Source organism: Hippoglossus hippoglossus, chromosome 7, assembly GCF_009819705.1.
Source record: "Hippoglossus hippoglossus isolate fHipHip1 chromosome 7, fHipHip1.pri, whole genome shotgun sequence".
Lineage (NCBI taxonomy): Eukaryota > Metazoa > Chordata > Actinopteri > Pleuronectiformes > Pleuronectidae > Hippoglossus > Hippoglossus hippoglossus.
Window position 1 is genome coordinate 21,673,451 of NC_047157.1, and position 20,624 is coordinate 21,694,074.

Here is a 20,624-nt window from a genome sequence, read left to right on the forward strand (position 1 = left end):
GATGTCAGTTAAAGAAAGGAGGGCGAGAGAGAGAGAGAGAGAGAGAGAGAGAGAGAGAGAGAGATGGAGTGCGGCGGTGGGGTCTAAAGGGGGAGGAGAGAAGAAGACGCGTCCTCGCTCCGGACTCCTCCGCCGCTCCTTCTCCCCCCTCCTGGTTTTTTTTTATTTGTTCTCCTCCTGCAGGACCTCACCCCTCAGGTGCTGGTGGACCTTGGGGGGGGGGGGGGGTTACCACGTGCACGGTGGGCTCGACCCCCCCCTGCGTGCGCTCACCTGGCCCATGTGCTGTGCCACCTGCGCCACCAGGGGGGAGAACGCGCATGGCCGGTCACGTCCGCGCTGGTAAGAGCAATGGCTGAAGAAGAGGAGGAGGAGGAGGAGGAGGAGAAGGAGGAGGAGGTGGGGAACAAGAGGGCGGATGGGTTCTTAAAAGACACAGATGGAAAAAGTAATAGCCTCGAGATTGCATCTTGTCCTCGCTCGCCGTGTGCAGGAGCTCATTCAGTCCGTCCAACAAACCATTAAACGCGTATTTTCATGGGGTCACGGGTGCAGCGTTGGTGTGATGGCGTCTACGATATCTCACATTAACGCTGGCCAATAAAGAAGAGCCTCGGCAATAACTGTTGACATTTGGAGAAGTCAAATTAAGACAAGACAGTTTAATTAGGGCGAGTCGAGATGGAAAACAAACCCTGATCCTTTTCTGTCCAGCTCCACGAGGGAAGTGAAAAGTTCAACACACGGAGCAAAAGAAGGTAAATTGCTAAACTTATTTGAAAATGGAAAATGAAAGACTACATTTTTTTATTTCATACCTCATCATTTCCCTGCATGTCGTCCTTATTCCAAGGTCAATTGAGGGCTCGAAGCAATTCCGTGTTCCTGTAACAAGTGGAACTAGCCCTGCGTGAAGAACCGAGATCCAGGTGAGCCTGCAACTTGTTAGAAGAAGTATGCACACGAAGGAAACTCTTTTACTCCTTCTCAACAGAAAGGGCCCTGCAGATATTAAGTTAAGTTGAATGAATAAACGACGCCAGCTGTTCAAAATGAAACAGCTCCTCAGGTATGAAAACGAACAATCAGTAATTGTTTACAGGAACGCTGATGAAAGCCTTGCATGATAATCATCTGGTATAAAAAAAAGAAAAATGCAAATTATATTTTTGTGTCATCTGGTTGCAAAACCATGACCGGCACAACATTAGTCACCCGTCGGTACTGAGCATTGAGTTCCCCTCTGCAGGAGATCCAGCTCTACAGCCACATTTCCACCCCCCCCCATTGATTCTTGCTCCCGGCTTTGAATGACTAAGCCCTGCTCGGTGTCATAAATCAGTCATAATGAGCTGCACTCAGGTAGATTTGAAGCAAGTTGTGGAGAAAACTTTCATGCCAATATTCCCATAAAGGAACTGGTAGCATGCATTTAAAGAGTTCTGAAGCTGAAGCTGCTTTTTCACTCCTCCCCCACCATCAGCTGTATATTCCTGCAAATCACTGATCATGAGGCTCCACGCCATTACACCCCCCCCCCCCCCCCCCCCCCCCCCCTCCCCCCCCTCCAAGACCTGCAGAGGAATGAGACCTGACGAGTCACATGAATCAAAGCACACCTCTCTCCCATTATACCAGCAGCACTGGCATTTGATTTCAGGAAGCGTCCTGCAGAGGAATATAGTCCCACACCTGCTCCCACCTCCTACATTACCGCCCAAATGAATGTGCTGTGTTGATGCATTTATGTTTCCATTTCAATGTACAGGCAGATTCATATAATTATCACTCCGGCACCTGTGTGTGATTTCTATTCTCAATCAAATATAATTAGGAGCTCACAATGACACTGATTGGAGATAATAACTCTTTATTCAGATGATGCAGAGGATCTGAGCCCCCCACACACACACACACACACACACACACACACACACACACACACACACACACACACACACACACACACACTGAATCGACTGATGCCACAGGGAGAAAAGAAGATTATTTCTTATTATCTTGCATCTTATCCAAATTATGTCATTACCTGCACTTTATTACTTGTCAAATTATAACCGCCTTCAATTCAAAGGCAGATATTTCATGAACAGTTATTTGATATGCTTTTTTGTATTTTCTTCATGTTACCTCTTGTCTCGCCGGAGACTCGAGGCCCTAAATAAACAAGTGATTCAGTATAACCTGAGAATACCCCATCGCATCCACAGAAGAAGAAGGAAGAAAAAAACATGTAAATCCACGGCACAAAGTCAAGGAGTTCAGTGTAATTAAAACAACATCCGTCAGGGATATGGAAATATCCCGTGTCCCTGTGTCCAAATCTCTGGGTAATTGTGAGCACTTGTATAACCAAATGAGCTCAGAGTCACTCGGGGAGTTTGAGAAAGTCAGAACGCGGCTGCCACTGAGCCTGCGTACGAGTCACACTGCAGGATCAGTGCCTTTTTTTTCATGGCAACACTTCATTAAAGACAAAGGGCTGGTTACACTGTGCACCAAAACCCAGCTATTTTTTCACCAGCACACACCCGAGGGAAACGCAGGCTATGTTTAATTTATGATGCTCGTCGTAAAAAAAAAAAAGGCCTTTGGCGACACGCTGGGTGTCTGGGGACCGGCGAGGATCTGTTGTGGATAATAAGTCAAATGAAACTGTGTTATTTTCATTTTCACAAACAGAGGAGACTGTTTTTGTGCAACATGTTCATGAGGTTTGCTGCAGAGTGACTGACCACAACCTGCTGTGACTTGTTTCACATCTATAATGAACTGCGCTATTCTCTTTTTGGGATTCTAATGAATTTAAAGGTGTAGTTCACCGAAAAATTCAAATTCACCCATTATCTACTCAGCACTATGTCGGTGGGTGAAGTGTTTGAGTCCACAAAACACTTTGGGAGTTTCAGGGGTAAACAGAGTTGCAACCAAACCCAATACAATGGAAGTAAATGGTGACCAATTCTTCAAATGTATAAAAACAGAGAAAAAACATAAAATGCCTCCATACTGCTCCTGTGGTGTCATCCAAGTGTCCGTAAGCCCCGACATCCAAATTTAACTCGAAACGGCATTTACTCCGTGTTTTTACCCTAAACGTCGCGATGCTACTGCACACCCGTGCGTTGTGTGCACGCGAACATGAACGCTGCTACAGTGGAGGACAACAGCGGACATTTATGCTAAAAACATGGTGTAAATGACACCGAATTTGAATGTCGGGGCCTACGGACACTTGGATGACACCACAGGAGCCGTATGGAGGCATTTTCTGTTATATTCTGTTGTCTTTTTTTAATGTTTAACGACATGGTCGCCAGTTGCTTCAATTGTATTGGATTTGGCTGCAATGCTATTTACCCCTGAGACTCCTTCACCCACCCCTCCATCGACATAGTGATGAGTAGATAATGAGATAATTTGGGTAACTATCCCTTTTAAGGGCATTGTCAGCTTGCTCACTTTCCTCTTTTCAGGAGCCGAAGCGTGGCACTATCTGGATCTTCATGAAAAATGTATGATTGTCAGAGATATACACGATATACCGCGATATACCGCGTCTCCACCGGCACTTGTTTGGAAAGTCCAACATTTTTTCCCACTTCTCAGGAACCAGGAGGCAAAACACATCTTCAGACAGTTGATTTAGTCGTTGTTGTCACAAGATACTTTTACATTTTGACTTTTACACAGACAACACCCCAACAGCTGGTGCTGTGAGATAAACGCAAGATGGATGCATGTTGGGAGGCGTCTGTGAGAGCCACTACTGTACCTCACTGCATGCTAATGAGCTGGGAAGTTAGGTGCCCTGCAGAGAGCCTAATGTCCTCCTCCAGATGGTCATACACAGGGACACATCACCTCCGCTCCTCATTTACTTTCTTCCACTTCCACATTTGCACTCCCCGATTGTCTGAAAGATTTATGTGTGAAAATGCCGCGGCTTACAACCTCGGAACCTTTTTTACTCTTTCTCCCTCTTCGCTCTCTTCTCTGCGGGGGCTTCGAATGTGAGGTTACCAACACCACCGCAGGCCCAGCGGGGTCTCTTGGTACTCACCATGCCAGCACCACAGGGGAGCAGAGCGGCTTGCTGAGTTCCACACTTTAGTGCAGGCATCCCAGCGAACACTGTGGGCTTGCCCCAGGAATGCCTCCCGACCACAGCCTCAGTCACTGGCACTAACAGGGAGCAGGAGAGGGAGAGTGGGGAAGCGAATGCAGTTATCAAGTTGGATGAAACAGAGGTGACACACACACACACACACACACACACACACACACACACACACACACACACTGTAACTAACTTAAAGCATCACAGGCAACGACAACTCCAGTGGCACAAGTGCATTGAAGTTGTGTTGCATTTGTAATACCACACCACTGGAAATGTCACACGGGTTGAAAGCTAATGAGTGTTATGGCCGCAGTACCCTCAGGCCGTGGGGGCATGAGGGATTGTTTTCCTTGAGTCCCAGTCCCACATCACTTTGTGCAGCAGCAGCAGCAGCAGCAGGGAGGTAGACGAGGTAGACGAGGTACGGACAGGCTTGTTAGCTGCGTGAGGGAGCGTGCGACTCGCTGGAGGGGATGCAGGCCTGTGCGCGTAAACTCTATCTGGTGCGTGTACACCTGTAATCAAGTGGACCCATCACGATCAAATGAGACAGGACAGGGAGGGAGACATTGTCCTGGTTGGATCCGACAGTTAAGCCCCACTGATGAGCCCGCATCATTCAAAGTATCAATCATCATCATCATACAACAAAATTGTACAACGGCACACACACGCCAGCGCGCACGCCCACACAGAGGGGAGAGATAATACCCGTATATTTGAAGTAAACTCTTGATGACACAGAACCGGGCCGGGCATGCTGAAACCCCAGCACACTCAGCAGTGGCTCTGTGCCACTTTGTCTCCACTAATCCTCCATGATCAACTCGTATGTGGAGAAAGGGCCGAGGCGCTCGGCGGCCTCTTTCAGACAGACAATGTGCACTGTAAGTAGGTAAGTACAGAACGGGACCAGGACGGTGGGGAAGTCCCATGAGCTCACTGTCTAGCCTGATGGTGCTGCAGCTACGCCTACCTGCTCCACCAGCTAACAGCAGGGAGTGTCTCCGGGGAGCTTTTGTGGGTGTGTCGTAAATATTGCAAAACCTAAAATATTTTGGGAGTGAAAGAGCGAATTTAAGAACCCGTTCAAACCCTGTCAGGCTCTCTAAGCCAATCAGGAGTTATGGTTGTGTTTAAGGGTCGTCGTGACAATCGGATGAGTAAAACCTTCCAGAAAATCGCCCACGTTCAGCTCTTACATTCTTTGCTAATACTCCGACCTGATTCACTTCCTCTGGAGGGAACAAGACAAAGTAATTCTGTTTGGAAAGATTAAAAAATGCAACCGAGCTCTCGGAATCACTCTGGTTCCGGCCCATGGTCCGTCTGACCGCATAATCAGTACGGGAAATAAATAATGACTTGTTCTTTCCTCAGACAAAAAACAGTATCTGTAAATAAACTTGAGAAGCAAGGAAGCAGCAGGTCCTGTGCTAAAGTTTCATGAGACAATTCATGGATCAACAGCAGAACCAGATTCTTTTTAATTACCGAACCATATTTCCTTATTGCAGAAATCCCAGATTCTGTCCACATTTCTGAACGACCGCACTTCTTGGCAGTGACGTGCAAATAAAATGGAAACTGAGTCAAAGTCATTTATTTGGGTTCGATTTTTCTGTTTAGCATTTTTGGCAGCAAAGGACTCGATCTGCAAAGTTATGACCCTTTGGCTGAATTCACAGGAAACTGACTTGTTACTCTTTCCCCACTTTTGTTTGGATGATAATAAAAATATTATACTGCTGTTTATTATGAAATATGAATTTTTAAATTCCTATCTGGTCCGATCCTTGTGACGTTGATGAAGCATCATGAACCGAGGTCGGAGGAGTTCACTTTGAAACACTGGAAACTTTTTGAAGATGTGTCACTGTGCCTTTTTAAAGATGTTTAGTCTAAGTGTGAGCATATATATTTATATACCTAAAGAAAGTCCTTTATTTAGCACATGTAGACAAAGTGCAGTTTTTTTTTTGATTGAAGGTTTATTTGGGTGATTTTTTTTTGTTTAGCATTTTTGTCTCCAAAGGACTCGATCCAAAGTTATGTCCCTTTGGCCGAATTCACAGGAAACTGACTCTCCCAGTGTTTGTGTGGACGATAAAAAAACTGTTTTTTTATCGTGGGGGCTCAGATCCTCTGCATCATCTGAATAAAGAGTTATTATCTCCAATCAGTATTGCTGTTCATCATAATTTAATGAATGTAAAAACAAATCTAACACAGTCTAATCATTTCTGCCCTTTAAAAACAAACTGTCTGCTGGCAGTGTGATGGTGAGATTTTCCTCCTGAATCATCAGGGTTTGAACTCAAAACAAAATCTGTTGAGTTTCAACACAGACGCAGAGAAATGTGTCATTTTGCATTTTTTACTATTTTGGAATTCATGTGAGTCGTAGAAATGTTCAAACTTTGCAGAATTCACCAGCATGTGAAGTGAAAAAAACATGCGTCTGAATGTATAATATTAAATCTTACCCATCATGTGAACCCTGGTGACAGCATCAGTGGTTACACTGGGACACAAACACCAATCTGGACTGCCCTCTACTGGTGGAGCTGTTTCTGTGGCGCTGTGAGACACTGAGGGGCCAAATCCAGACAAACTGAGACATTCACACAGCAAAAAAATAAAGAAAAATGAAAATCAGCAAATAAATCACAGTCAGACAATTGTTGTGTTGCAGTTTGGCTTGTTAACCTGAATTTGTTCTTCACTTTTTAACTGTTAATAACAATAACTTTATTTGTATAGCACTTTGTATTGCACTATATAACAATACAGAAAGAAATAATAAAAATGCAGATAACAAAAGCAACAGACATCACACGATAAAAGCTTTTTTATAGAGATGTGTCGTAAGAAGTGAGAAAAAAAACATCTTGTCTAATATCTCAAATCTCATGGCAAGAATGATATGCTCACTCGTTCTCTATCTCTCTCCTCATTCATAAGTGTGCACATTTTTTTAGGCCATTTGATAAAAAATGTCCCTGAATAAAATCAATCCTTGGCCCTTGAACTTAACTATTGAAATTCTATGACCTCAGATCTGATCATAAACCACTGAATATGAAAACAACTCACTGAAATCAGAAACCAGATCAGCTTTACTTGGTCCAACATGGCAGCCACGTGGACCCAGCAGCCAGTGCGACGTCTGTGTTTATGTGTTTCCTCCCTTCTACTCTCCTCACAGCTTGAAAATCTCGGGGTGATAAACAGGTTCACTATTCATGTTTTGGGAACCTCAACACAGGCTGTAAAATAATCTACAATCTTCCTAAAATCTATAAACAAGAACATTTCCTAAAGTTGTTTCCAGTTTACTATGACATCACTGTTGCAGGATGAGTAATTCATCATCTTTTCTCCTCTTAGTTTCCATCTGGTGTCTTTGTAACTTCCTTCACACGGAGAACGCAGAAAAAAATAGGTGCAGGTATGCAGATGTTGTTGGTCGCAGCTGATCTATGGAGCCTACCAGGGTGACAGGGAAAGTGACAGCTGCTGTCACTGAGTCCTTGTCAGTCAGGTCTGCTGGCAGCGGGTCAACAGACAGAGCAGGTGGAGAGGAGAGATAGCTCACATACCAACATGCCGCAGAGCAGCACAAAGCCGCCTGTGTTGGTTCGACGGCTTGAAGCTGCTTCCTCTTTTACTGGCTTTCGCTTCTGCTACAAGACAAACTGATGAAGATGAAACAGCCCAATGATTCTAACTCTGATATCAGTGTACAATGAACACACACACTTTGGGTTTTATCTTTCATCTGTAGTATTCAAAACAATATTCAAATAATTTTTCCACCTGGCTCTCATTACCTCTGACTGACAACAATAAAGGGTTTAACACACACACACACACACACACACACACACACACACACACACACACACACACACACACACACACACACACACACACACACACACACACACACACACACACACACACACACACACACACACACACACACACACACACACACAAGCATAGAATGGAAATATTCTCTTTATAGATGGAAACACACGCAGAGAGGAAATGTTGGGTGTGATCAAGAAAACAAAAAGGCTGAAGGAAAGTAAGGTGTGCAGGGCAGGGCCGGGCCACGTGAAGCTGCACCTGGACGCAGTTATTTGGAGACAGATTCAGAAACAAATGTGTGGATTTAATTCGATGAATAGAAGAGCACAAACCTCCGCTAAAGCAACAACGTTAAATATCGGTTCCCTGAATGTGACTGATTTTTATTCATCAAGATCCTGCAATTATTATCAGGGAAAACAATGAAAATGATTAAAAAACGCCCCATGTCAGAATGTTAAAGGAAGTGGAATAAAAAAAAAACCTGGACCTGCACCTAAATTTAAAAGGGTTTTTCCCTCACCGATACAGCAATGAACCAGGGACAGGGGTTAAAACACGACCTTCTAGGTGAAGGTCATCAGAGTAATGTTACAACACTGCACCACCAGTAAGATGTGTGTTACTTGGATGTTGCCGTCTGTTTAGAAAATCCCCAAATAGTCTTGTTGATTCCAAAAGTTGTGCCGTGTTCTCTACAAGTTATAGAGTTTATGAACCTGGGAATAACAGCTCAGAGAATCAAGCTCAAATCAAGTAGTAGTTGACCTTTACAGCAAATTACAGGTAAGAGCAAATCTATTTGTCTCTAAAAGCCTGCAGCAGTGATAAAAAGCTTTTTTCCAGACAGGCGGCCCGGCGGCTCATAAATGTGCCAGCAGGAGCAGTGGAGGTGTTGCACAATGGCTGAGGCAGGAGCTGAGAGAAACAGGTCGCACCAGTCCTCTCACCATCACATCAGATAAAGGTGCTGAAGCTGAGCCAGAAAACAGGCTCCTCAGTGTGTGATTTGACGCGAGGCCGTCACATGGTCACATTTGTCACTTGTGAGTAACGCAGGACAGAGTGTGATCGAGAAATTCGATCTTACAAGGCACAAAATAACACTAGTTCAATCAGCTCGTGTACGTCAGACGCACACTGACACTGCTCCGGTGTTTGGAAATCCTCGTGTCTCAGATTCTTATCACTGGGCGGCCTGGGGCTATTTGCATTGAGTCTCAGTGAACTATAACCTAGAAAAACACAATGTACTGTTTGCATTCGAATTCATTCAACATCAAAATCCTTCATTTATAAACCAAATTACACATAATAAATAGATTTGATTCAGTCATAATTAAACTTGAATATTAGCCCAGTGCTCGTTGAAACAAAACCAGACTAAACCTTCCAGAGAAGTTTGGGTAGTAAGTATAAAACAAAGTGACCTTTAAAGTTTATGAAAAGCAGAAGTTCGACGGGAACCAGCCTCACACTGGTGCCAGTGAAGAGCCTGTGAAACCAGACAGTGATGTAGACGATTCATACCTGCAGAACACGAGACAAAATTAAAATGACAACTTATTATTGCCTCTTTGACAGTAACAGCATTTAATTTACAAGAAACACCACAGAGACAGGGAGAGAGTCAGGAAGATCCAAACAGTTCTTGCCAGATGAAGGAGAAATAAAAACACTGTACAATATCAGTAACAAGTGGACGTAAGAAGTGTGAATGACAGTATTCAGGTCAAGGTTCAAGCATAAATATGTAGTAGAGCTGCTTCCCGAGAGGTTTGCGATGCCTTCGTCACGTGTATGAAAGAGACTCTGCAGGGAGACGAGTAGACGACGTGTACGAGGCATCAGTCCCTGAGGAGCCCCAGCTTCTTCAGGGCCTGGCGGCGGTCCTCCTCATTTTCTGAGCGGGGGCAGATCAGCACGCTGATGCCTTGGGATCGAGGCAGCTTCTGAGAGTCTCTGGAGTGCTGATAGGTGGTGGGGGCCGGCAGGGACCTCCGAGGGACCTGCAGGGACCTCCGGTATTCGGGCTCTTGATGGGTGACCACCTCTCCCTGAGTGCTTGAAAACTCCTTCCCGCTCCCCAGGGACGCTGGGCGGGGCCGACTGTTACGCAGCTGCCTGGGGCTCAGATCGCCATCCTCGCTGGAGCCTTCACTTTTAAAAGAGCTGCTTAGACCCAGGCCGGAGCGCTCCAGGGTGGCCGATTTCACACCTACGATCCTGGGTGGGGTTAATTTAAGTGGGGTTGGAGGAGGCGTTTTCTCCTGTGCGTGAACATCAGCCTCGGAAACACCGACGGCAGCAGACGGTCCATTATCTGACGTCAGAGGTCCGAGGGAGTCACAGAAAGCATCAGGTGCGGGGAGAATATCTGGAACCTGAACTGATGGTGGCACAGCAGCTGGAGACACTAGGGGGACGGAGACTGGAGGTGAGCTGTGGACATAGGTGTTAGATGGTGTGAAGTGCTGTTTGTGTGGAGAAGGAGGACCTCCCCAGGAGCTTCTACTTTTGGGAGACAGTCTGGGGCTCAGGGTAGGACCTGGATCCGCCTCGTCACCTTTTAGCAGGCCGAGCTTTCGGAGAGCCTCAAAGCGGACTGGGTCCAACACCCGGTCACTGCTGGAGGCCACGTAATGCCCTGAGTTGCCATCAGACGCTGACGCCTTGTGTGACTTCAGAATAATGTTGGGAGGAAGCTTCTTGGGCTTAGGGGCCACAGCAGGTGGACTTCTGGGCTCAACAGCATCGGGAAGAGGACTCAAGTGGGGACCAACAGCATCATGAGGAGGACTCATGTGGGGACCAGCAGCATCGGGAGGAGAACTCATGTGGGCACCAGCAGCATCAGGAGGAGGAATCATGTGGGGACCAGCAGGATCGGGAGGAGGAATCATGTGGGGACCAGCAGGATTGGGAGGAGAACTCATGTGGGGACCAGCAGCATCGGGAGGAGAACTCATGTGGGGACCAGCAGCATCAGGAGGAGGACTCATCTGAGGACCAGCAGCATCGGGATGAGGACTCATCTGGGGACTGGAGGTGACGTCTGGTGGACTCAGACCGGGATACCCTTCAGGTTGGGGCATGTCTGGACTTTCCTGGGTCATAGAGAAGCTTCCTGACGTTCTCTTCGCAGTTGCTCTCTGACGTAGTTGTTCTAAGTCGATATTTCCTCGTGGCTTGTTACTGGACGTCCTTGCAGACGGAGCAAGGTCCCTGGACAAAGGGTGCACATGAGGGCGTGGTCTGTCCATGAAGTCTGAGGGAGGTGGGATCAGAACCAGATCTTTTGCAGAGGCCCCATTGGACTGACCTTGGAGAAGCTCTGAACTGGTGACAATCTTGGGATTACCATTTCCATCTGTGGTAACGCACAGAGCCTCAGGCTGAGGATCTGATGGGGGGATTTGAGAACCAGTGGGTGGAGTCATGAGGTTCAGCGATGATGGGAGCGCTGCTGAAACAGGATGCGACGGTGGTTCATGATCTGGAAAATGTCTGATACTGGAAATGTCTAAGAAAAAGAAAAACACAATTCCTGCAGTTAGTTCACAGGAACGAGACACGACGGAGATAATCCCCTGAGCAGAATGTGAGAAGCACTTACCATGTACGTTGGTCTGTCCTATTCTGTCTGCCTGAAACCCAGCATCTGGTTCATCGTTGGAGAAGCCGCTGTCCTCCTGCACCTCCAGTGCCTCGATGGTTTGCTCCAGATACATGAGACACGCTCTCTCCTCTGCAGATAAGTGCTCCATGCTGTCTTCACTCTGCACACATAACAAGACTAGTTAGTTCAAAATGAGGGGAGTTTAAGACCAACATCAAGTACGACAGATTTGAATACATATCCGTGTACCAGAAATATTCTTATACTGATTTTTTAAATTATTTTGACTGTGAAGACCCTGTATATTAAAACCAAAAGCATTTTCAGAGCTTTTCTCAAAGCTTTTCTGTCCTCCGTTTAACCCTGATCACAGCCACGGGAGACAACACAGCAGGAATAGGTCAAAGTTGTTTAGTGTTCAAACAGCTGCAGAGGAATGAGTAATAACAGCCGCCCTGTCCCGAGTTTCTCTCACTGCACATTGACTTGTCAGAGGAGTTTCAGGTGACTCCAGCTGCCTGGGAACAGCTCGAGATCTTTAAAAAAAAACACGACTCTCACTGGAACCAGTATTGAACAGATTCACTTTGTCTCCTCGTCTCTCATGAGACTGTCTCATAACGACTGTACAGGTGTTTGAGACGCTGCTCAGACCATGGTTCAGACAGGGGAGAGGAGTGTGATGTGAAGAGTTCGCCTATGTTGTGTTTGACAATAAACAGATAAGCTACAGAGTCACAGGGGGCAGATGACTGGAGCACGGCCGATTGTATTGGTTGGCTGACAGGAAAACTTATTTCATGACTTATTCTACAGATAAATATTTATATTTACATTTTACGAAAAAGTAGTTTATTTTCTTATTTCAAGTTCTATACGTTTGGTTCCATTTGTGTTTTCATTCTATTTATAGTTATGACCTCGAACAAGGTGGTTATGTTTTCACCCCTGTGCGTTTGTTTGTTTGTTTGTTTATTTGTAAGCAAAATTTCCTAAAAATGACTGAATGGCTTACCAGGAAACTTAGTGGAAGGATGTGGTGCGAATCGGGGAAGAGACCTTTCAATTTTGGTGCAGATCCAGGATTTTCTTTTTCCACTTTCTTTTACTTTAACAAAAACGTAAAATCAGGCATATTTAGGGAACTGATAACGATGAGTGAGTGAAACTTGGAGCAGCTTGATTGAATTTTAAAAAAGGGACTGTTTGGCTTTGGTGGAGTTTATGTGCTCTAGATTATAAAGACGTTTATGGTAAAACTGTCAAATATCAAGACCCCCCCCCCCCCTCCATATCCATCAGGCGATCTACAGCAGCACTCACATAGCCAGAGTTCATGCTGATTACACTCTCGCAGCTCCCAGCACTGTCCATATTGCTCAACGATTCCATGGCAACGCCGCCTGGCCACGTGTCATTCTTCGTCATTGCATAAGGGAGAAGACGAGGGCAGAAACTGGACTTCACAGTCTGATTTTAATTTGCGTGAACCTCACCACGAGTCATTCTGAGGAAGAAGAAAGAAAAGGTGGCGCAGTTAAGACAAAATGTTCAACTTGCAGGTTTGACACAGTTTCCCACTGGAGGCTGAGAGGAGAAGAAGCCACAGTTTGAGGTCTGTCACAGAATTAGTCAGCAAACGAAAAACAGCCATTAATGTCAACTCTTCCCATTAGTGAGACAAATTAATGCCATAAATTAAAGCTCACAGTTAAATGATCCTCATAATGTAATAACTCTCCCATTAACGTAACAAGAGGCCGCTGAGATGCTGAATGGAGTCACTGTGATGTATTGGATATAACCAGATATGCTAATTGGGTCGTTAAACAAATTAATGGATGAGTTGGAGAAACGTTTTATTTACAGACAAGACGTGGCCTGTTTGAAAACAAATAGATTAACACCAAGATGGATTTTTGTGAGATACAAAATATTTTAGGTTGTAGTCCCCCTGTCGTGCGATGTGTTTATATCATGGAGCTGAAACAACAAGTTAAACAGAAATGGACGAATCCTTTGTCATGTCGGTCGCTGTGATTCACCGACGGCGAGACATGCTCATCTTTGTTTGTGAGCATGTGTGACATACTTCCTGTCATGTTCAGTTTGTGTAAAGACAGTTGATATGAGCGGATCGTGTTGCTGCACTACACTGCTCACTAGCGCCTGCTGCCCATTCTCCTGTGTCACGTCGGAGCACAAGCGTGCCAGCCACGACCTCAGGGGATCATTACAGGCTCCTCATCTGCTGAAGGAACAACGAGGACGGGGGGGGATTTTCAGAAATTCTCACTAAATAGACTGGGAAACAAACAGGGTGGGAAATAAATTCACACGAGCTGGAATGAAAAAAAGTTCTTTGCCTCCTTACAGAGCCAGAAGCAAAGAGCACCGACAAACAACAGTAAAGAGGAGATGCTATTTGATCAAGTTCAAGTTCAAACACTCCAGTGGATTAGAGTTAACTAGGTCACACAAATGCAACATCCTGCATTGAAAAGGCTTTTAAACGCTTTATTCATCACGTAGACGCGGTCGCACAATCAGGTGCAGGTGTGTTTGAGAAGGCAGAGCCGAGTTCACTTTATTGTTCGTTTTTTATCTCAGAGAATGTTTGATTAAACCCGAATTAAAGTTTCCCTGTATGAGTCAGTGTCACCGAGTCGTCTACTGCATTAAAGCTGTGAATTTTCATTTTATACAAGTACTTTTCATGTGTTCATTTTCTGCTCAGGGAAAATTTACTTTCCAAAATTGAAATGAGCACATGGTGGATATTTTAGAGGCAGAAAATAAAATATGCTTTGATTAAACTGAACCACTTTTTAGGGCCAAAAGTGAATAATTTCATAATTAGTTCAGTGTTTTTCCACCACAGCTGCATTCCTGGCAGCGAAGGGAGGGAAAAGAGACGTTTGGAAATAAGTTCTGTGAGTGAAGTAAGTAGGAAAATTCAATTCAACTTCAAGTGATTCATGCATTTTAGAGTTTTTGGATCCTAGATGTCTTATTAAAATCTTCTGACTCACGGCATCGGGACCCCAGAGTTTCTAAAATCCTGATATTTTATGAAAACTGCTTTACATTTATTACGTTTCCCACGATATTGTCGTAAGCATGGATAGAACATGTTATAAGCTCTGTTGATCTATTCTCTAAGCAGCGGATCCCAAACATTTATGCTTGTAACTTTTAAAATAAAGAGAAATCTCCAGGGCGTGAGTTTGAAACTGTTTTCTTCTTTTAGATCATTTCATTTGAAAGATTCTTAGAACAACAAAGAAGGGGAAATTTGGTTATTTGACCGAAATTTCAAATAGAGTGAAATGTTTGTCTTTCATATCACTTTGATTATCACTGTTTAAATATGTTCTGTCCACAGCCAAACCCTAAACAAATCCTTATTTTCCTGAAGCAAGGTATAGTGAGAACTTCAACCTTTTACAGAGATAAGTGTTGAAAAGAGAAAGAGGAGGAAGATGTTGCTCTGAGAAAAAACAAAACCAGATATTAAAAATACAAGAATGAAACTGAATCTATTAATGGATTTAGAAAGATAAAATGTAGTGATGACTTTTGCAGGTGTCCTCTGACTCCTTGGGGCCTGACCTCTCGGTTGGTTGATCTAGACTCGGCCTGCTGGTAAAGGCCACTGACATGTTGCCCTGTTGACATGAGGACAGCCGGGAAAAACCCGATCACCAACACCCACATTCACACATGTTTTCTGGCAACACGAGCAGCCACGGGCCTCCCAGAGAAAGCTGCTGATCACTGTAACCTCCCATTAGGGCTGCTCACATCAGCAGAGCCACACGAGTCCAAACCTCCAGCAGCCAACACCTCTCCGCGCTGAGCGAGGCACCAAACCTGTAGGGCAGCCGCGGTGGAAGAGCTGGCTCACTACACCCACAGCTGAGTCAGTGATTTAATACAGACAGGAATGTCACTTTGCTTGCTTCCAAAGTGTTCAAATTCAGCCAAGTGCTGTGATGGGACTGGGCGTTCCACCTGAGTCACATCTCGGCAGATGAGACGTTTCAAGCTCCAGGTCTTTTGAATGAGTTTTGCTGGGAGAGAACCAGACTCATTACAAACCCAGGAATCATCATTTAGAGGCGCTGATGACGGGTTACAGCGTGTTCCTGAATCCGGGGTCCCACAGAACTATGTGAAGTATGTGTTCAAGGGCAGCCAGTCAGGGAACTGGTTTAATGATTAACAGTCAACAGAAAAAGGCTCATGTGTGAACAGCAGGTTGTGAAACTCTCCACAGAAATATTCCATTAATGTTTAGCTTGTGCCACTAAAACCAACATTATTGACGCACATGTGCAAATATTTGAACCTTTCCTGACTCACTGAGACACTAAATATTAGGTGATAACACATTTCTCACATATTTGGAAAAGAGTAACTGGCTTTAATGGAATGGAAACTTATTATAATGCCAGAAAACACTGGTTATTCTCCACTCCTCTCAACACAGACTGATGTTTGACACAGGGTGACACTGATATTATGTGCAAATGGGGAAAGTTGTCATTCACACCCTTAAAACTACAGAAATTAAATAAAATAAAAGTTTGGAAAAGTGTAACTTCAGGGCAAAGTTTGTGAAAAGCAAACACAGAGGCTGGTTCCAATTTCCAGAAAGTAGCAGAACAACTTGTTCCTCAGAACTTTAAACCCCCTCAACAGGAAATACCCGCAGAAAAACAAGCTCTGACTTCAGAACAACTTCCTCAAACTCACCGGAGATGTGACAGAGGTGAAGTCCCAGCTGATCTAGGAGCGGTTCTCAGGTCTCAGTCCATGTTGGAGGTGAAACTCTCTTTCTCTTTTTCTCTCTCTCTGTCTCTCTCTCTCTTTCCTCCTGCCGCTGCTGCGTTCAAGAGAAACTACAGACGACTGCAGACCGGACAGGTAATAACAATGACAGGTGAACCAATTAGCGTCGGGACAGGTTAGTGAGTGGCCAATCAGCAAGCACCTGAGTCAGACGTCATCAAGGAGGAGCCCAATGGCAGCAGGCTCTTATAAATCTCTATACGTTGACGTGTGTGCATTACCTGAATAGTTTATATAGACTATATGTATGTGTATTATTATTATATACTTTGTTAAAAAACTATTATTAGGATAAATAAGTTCAATAAATACATAAAATGTTAAGGGCTATATATAATGTATGTAAAGAATAATGCTCATATTCATTTAGGCATGTTGTCTCATCTGTGTGGAGAAGTTTAGAGCCTTGAGAAAAACATGAGAAGAGGATGAGGTTGTTTTTCTTTTGCACATCAAGAATTAATAAAGAAATGAAATATTCATAAGGTTGAACTTGATCAGAGTACTTGTTTTTTATTATTATTTAGCATATCAAGAATATTGTCGAATTGTTAGGATTAATTTCAAGATTAACATATTTCATTTTATTTATTTGTATCTTTGACAGGGATGATGCTTATTAATCAGCAGCAAAATGACTGTAAATGAGCCAGTTAGCTCAACAGGCAAATTTTCATCTGTTCTTAAAATGGCAACCGGAAATTAAAATAAAATGACTTATTATATTCAACACATACAAGCAATATATACAGACTAATATTCAGACAGGTACAATGCATAACAATAAGTAACAACACAACATATGAGACAAAGAACAAGTAAAACCCAACAAAGGCAAACCGTCTCTTTAAAACTCCTCGTGTAAATAAACAGTTTGGCATCAGTATCAGACGGAGCTCGATTGTTCAGGAGGAGAAATCACGTAGTTTTGCAAAGTGAAATTGATGTTAATGAGCAAATGCAAGGAAATCGATGGTTACACCTTATATCGCAAGGATGTAACACTCTGGCAGTTTACTCTTGAAATTTCTATTTTATTTTTTTATTTTAACTCCATTCTCATACTCTGGTGGTATTTTTCTCGACATCTGTACTTTATTCTGAAAATACAAAATAACAAACAAATCTTCTTTTTTAAACTTGTGTCTGGCCCCAGTACTCTTCTCTACATGTGTGAGCCTGTTTCTATTCAGTGGTGCTTTGAGTTAAATCAAGGTCCCATGCTCACAATGCTGACTTTAGCAGGTCCAACACAGAACACAGCCGGGGAACATGTTGTCATTAGTGGGTTGGGTATTAAGTAATAAAACAAAGAATTGACCTAAATTACATTCTGGTCTAATGAGGGTACAAGATGTCCAAGGAACACAAGGTTTTTACATTTCAACCTGTGGGAAAGCAAACTTTAGTGCAATTCATCCAATTGTATTAATGGTATAATTCTTATAAATGGTTTGTACCCTGAATAACAACTTATAAAGTATTATAAAGAGGGCTAAATTATCTCACTAGGAGTTGGAACCATACTATTGTGTTGTTTGTTATTGTGTTTCCTAAAAACAAATAGCACATTATTTCCATTGAATACGGGCTGGACGCTGGGAAGCTTCAGTCAGTTTGTGAATGATGGAGTTTTTGAATCTCACAGTCAGTCTGCAACAAGCTGATGTGTCCAGGAACAGCGTCTTACATCTGTGACGTCTGTTGCTCATCTATGAAAGTTTGCATATGGGAAAATTCATATTCAGAAAACATCATGTGATCCGATCCAATCTCACTTTACCTGCGTCATTTTCTGTGGCCTGAAGCAAGAAAATAACTTTGTATGATATTAATTCTATGATTTTATTAATGATCAAAAGAACGGACAAATACTGAGAATCAGATGAATAATACAACATATAATTATGGACTATTTTCTTAACTATGTGCTTTATGTGCTTTTTGTTTTAAAGGTTACTAGAATGACGCATTAGAAAGAAAACATATATGTGTTGATAGGAGCTGGTCATAAATAATAAATACGATTTTATCATCTTTAAATATAAAATTCTAAACTGGAGAATTGTCTTGAAGGTAAACGAGTTCTTGTCTCTGTATGACACACATACACAAAGACCTGTTGCAGGTGTCACCCGCCTCTCGCCCAGTGTCAGCTGGGATTGGCCTGTGACAGATGGATGAGTCATTACTGCTGCCATACTTCACAGAATCTGGCATTCAAATTACAGCCGTGATTATTTTCTCTTGTTGATTTACTTCCCTTCCTGACAAGGAAGTAAATTACCGCCAATGCACAACAAGGAGTTGACATCTGAAAGATTTTCTAAATTCCCGACACAGAGGTTTCAACACAGTCTTTTATATTTAAGAGCAGGAGTATTAAAGGTCTTCACATGCAAACATTTGGTCAATTGTTTTTATTTAATTGTGCTTATTGCCCTTGTAACATGAACTCCAATGCAAAGAGTTGAACTGTAGAAACAGGTTTGCTCTGTTTGAGTTATGCCGTCACTGCAGCTTGAACCTGCTGCAGAGTCTTGACGTTTGGACTGACAGGAGAAGCCATGATGAGGTTTTACAGTCGTCTTATGTGCGTGTTAAAACCTGCACTGGGCTCTGAGAAGCTGCTGTCCATCCTCCAGCAGAGAAATGGTTGTGAAATGAACGTGGAGGGCAGAGAGCAAATAGTTCCTCCTGGCACCGACCTTGTTTACCCTCCGACGCTCTGAAGGCATCAAAACACCAGCGCCGCGTTGGCTGCGATACCTGTAGTGCAACTGTAGGTCGTCAGGATCTGTTCCATTGTTGTAGTAAACAAGATCAGTGACAAGATAAAGAGACAAAGAGACAAAGAGACAACAGGGACAACTTTTCTAATTGAGCCATTTATTAGTTGAACAATTATGAAAAATATTCATAAAAAAGACTGGAAGCCCAAGATTATGTACAATCTTTTTTTTTTCTGAAGTGAGGTCCCTCTTCTGAGTCATAGTTTATTTAACCTTTATTTTTTTATCACAGGGTATTTATTCACGATATGTTTAACTTTATAAGACATAGTCCTTTTCTCTCTTTTGACAAACGTCAAAAATTACATACATACATACATATACATATATATATATATATATATATAGATATCTATAAAAGCAAAAATCATTCAAGTATCAAAATACAGACTGCTAGATTCATGTACAATATCATTCTCATCATTGTTGTCATCAGACTAGTCCCAGAAATATCTCTATCTCCTGATCCTCAGCGATGTGCAAAGCAGAATGGGACCAGGCCGATGGCCGAAGGTGCCAACACCAGCGAGTCGAACACAGCGTACCATAAAGTTAACGAACTGGCCTGACAAGGTACCACATATACAACAGTTAAACCAAAAAACGACCTGACTACCAACCCATATACACATGAGCCGACAAAAAAAAGAAAAAGTACCATTAACAGTCAGCGCACTGGGGAGTTAGTTAGGAGAGACTTGCCCTATTGTTCTGTTCTGAGGCTACAAACTAAAAAACGTACCAGCCTGTGTGGCAGGTTTGGTGAAAAATCTTGTCTAGATTAACAAAGACGCAGGGAGGGAGAGAGAGAGAGAGAGAACCACGCCTGATCCAGTTCCTGCATTAGGACACGTCATTGTCCTATAAAACAATTAAAACATACAAAAACAAGAAGAGAGACAACTTTCAAATCATAAAAAAGCCACCCCCCCTGTTACATCACCGTGAAACAGTGTTTGTAGTGTCGCTTCCTCTGCCCTTTCTGAGTTTGGTTCGAGAGTTCCTCCCGTTTATCACAGTTATATACGCATGTTGTGGATGAGAAGCTCGTGGTCGTCGAGAGACGCTCCAGTGTTTGGATAAGGGACAGATCATCCGGGAGGGAGTGTGTACCGACAGTGTGAGGTCTCTTACCGACAGCTTGTCCCTTTGTATCAGAACAACAACAACACAGAGAAATCAGCCGCTTCCACTTTAATGACAGGTTGGGCATTGAAACCTGCAGGAACATCCCCTGACGAGCAGGAAGCTAAATGGAGGCGTGTGTGTGTGTGTGTGTGTGTGTGTGTGTGTGTGTGTGTGTGTGTGTGTGTGTGTGTGTGTGTGTGTGTGTGTGTGTGTG

The 20,624-nt window shown here is 43.6% G+C and overlaps 1 protein-coding gene across 2 annotated transcripts; it reads right to left on the reverse strand.

Moving 5' to 3' along the window:
- Positions 1 to 9,586: 9,586 nt before the first annotated feature.
- LOC117765383 (leucine-rich repeat extensin-like protein 5) lies at positions 9,587 to 16,545 on the reverse strand. Of its 2 annotated transcripts, XM_034591947.1 has the most exons (4): positions 16,395 to 16,545; positions 12,960 to 13,143; positions 11,634 to 11,796; positions 9,587 to 11,540 (listed from the first exon to the last, which is right to left on the reverse strand). In XM_034591947.1, the coding sequence occupies exons 2-4, from the start codon at positions 13,062 to 13,064 to the stop codon at positions 9,865 to 9,867; spliced, it is 1,944 nt and encodes a 647-aa protein (XP_034447838.1). In that variant the 5' UTR covers positions 13,065 to 13,143; positions 16,395 to 16,545; the 3' UTR covers positions 9,587 to 9,864. The 2 variants fall into 2 exon arrangements, with proteins under 2 accessions (XP_034447838.1, XP_034447839.1); XM_034591948.1 differs by lacking the exon at positions 12,960 to 13,143 and having other exon boundaries at positions 16,395 to 16,538.
- Between the last annotated feature and the right edge of the window lie 4,079 nt (positions 16,546 to 20,624).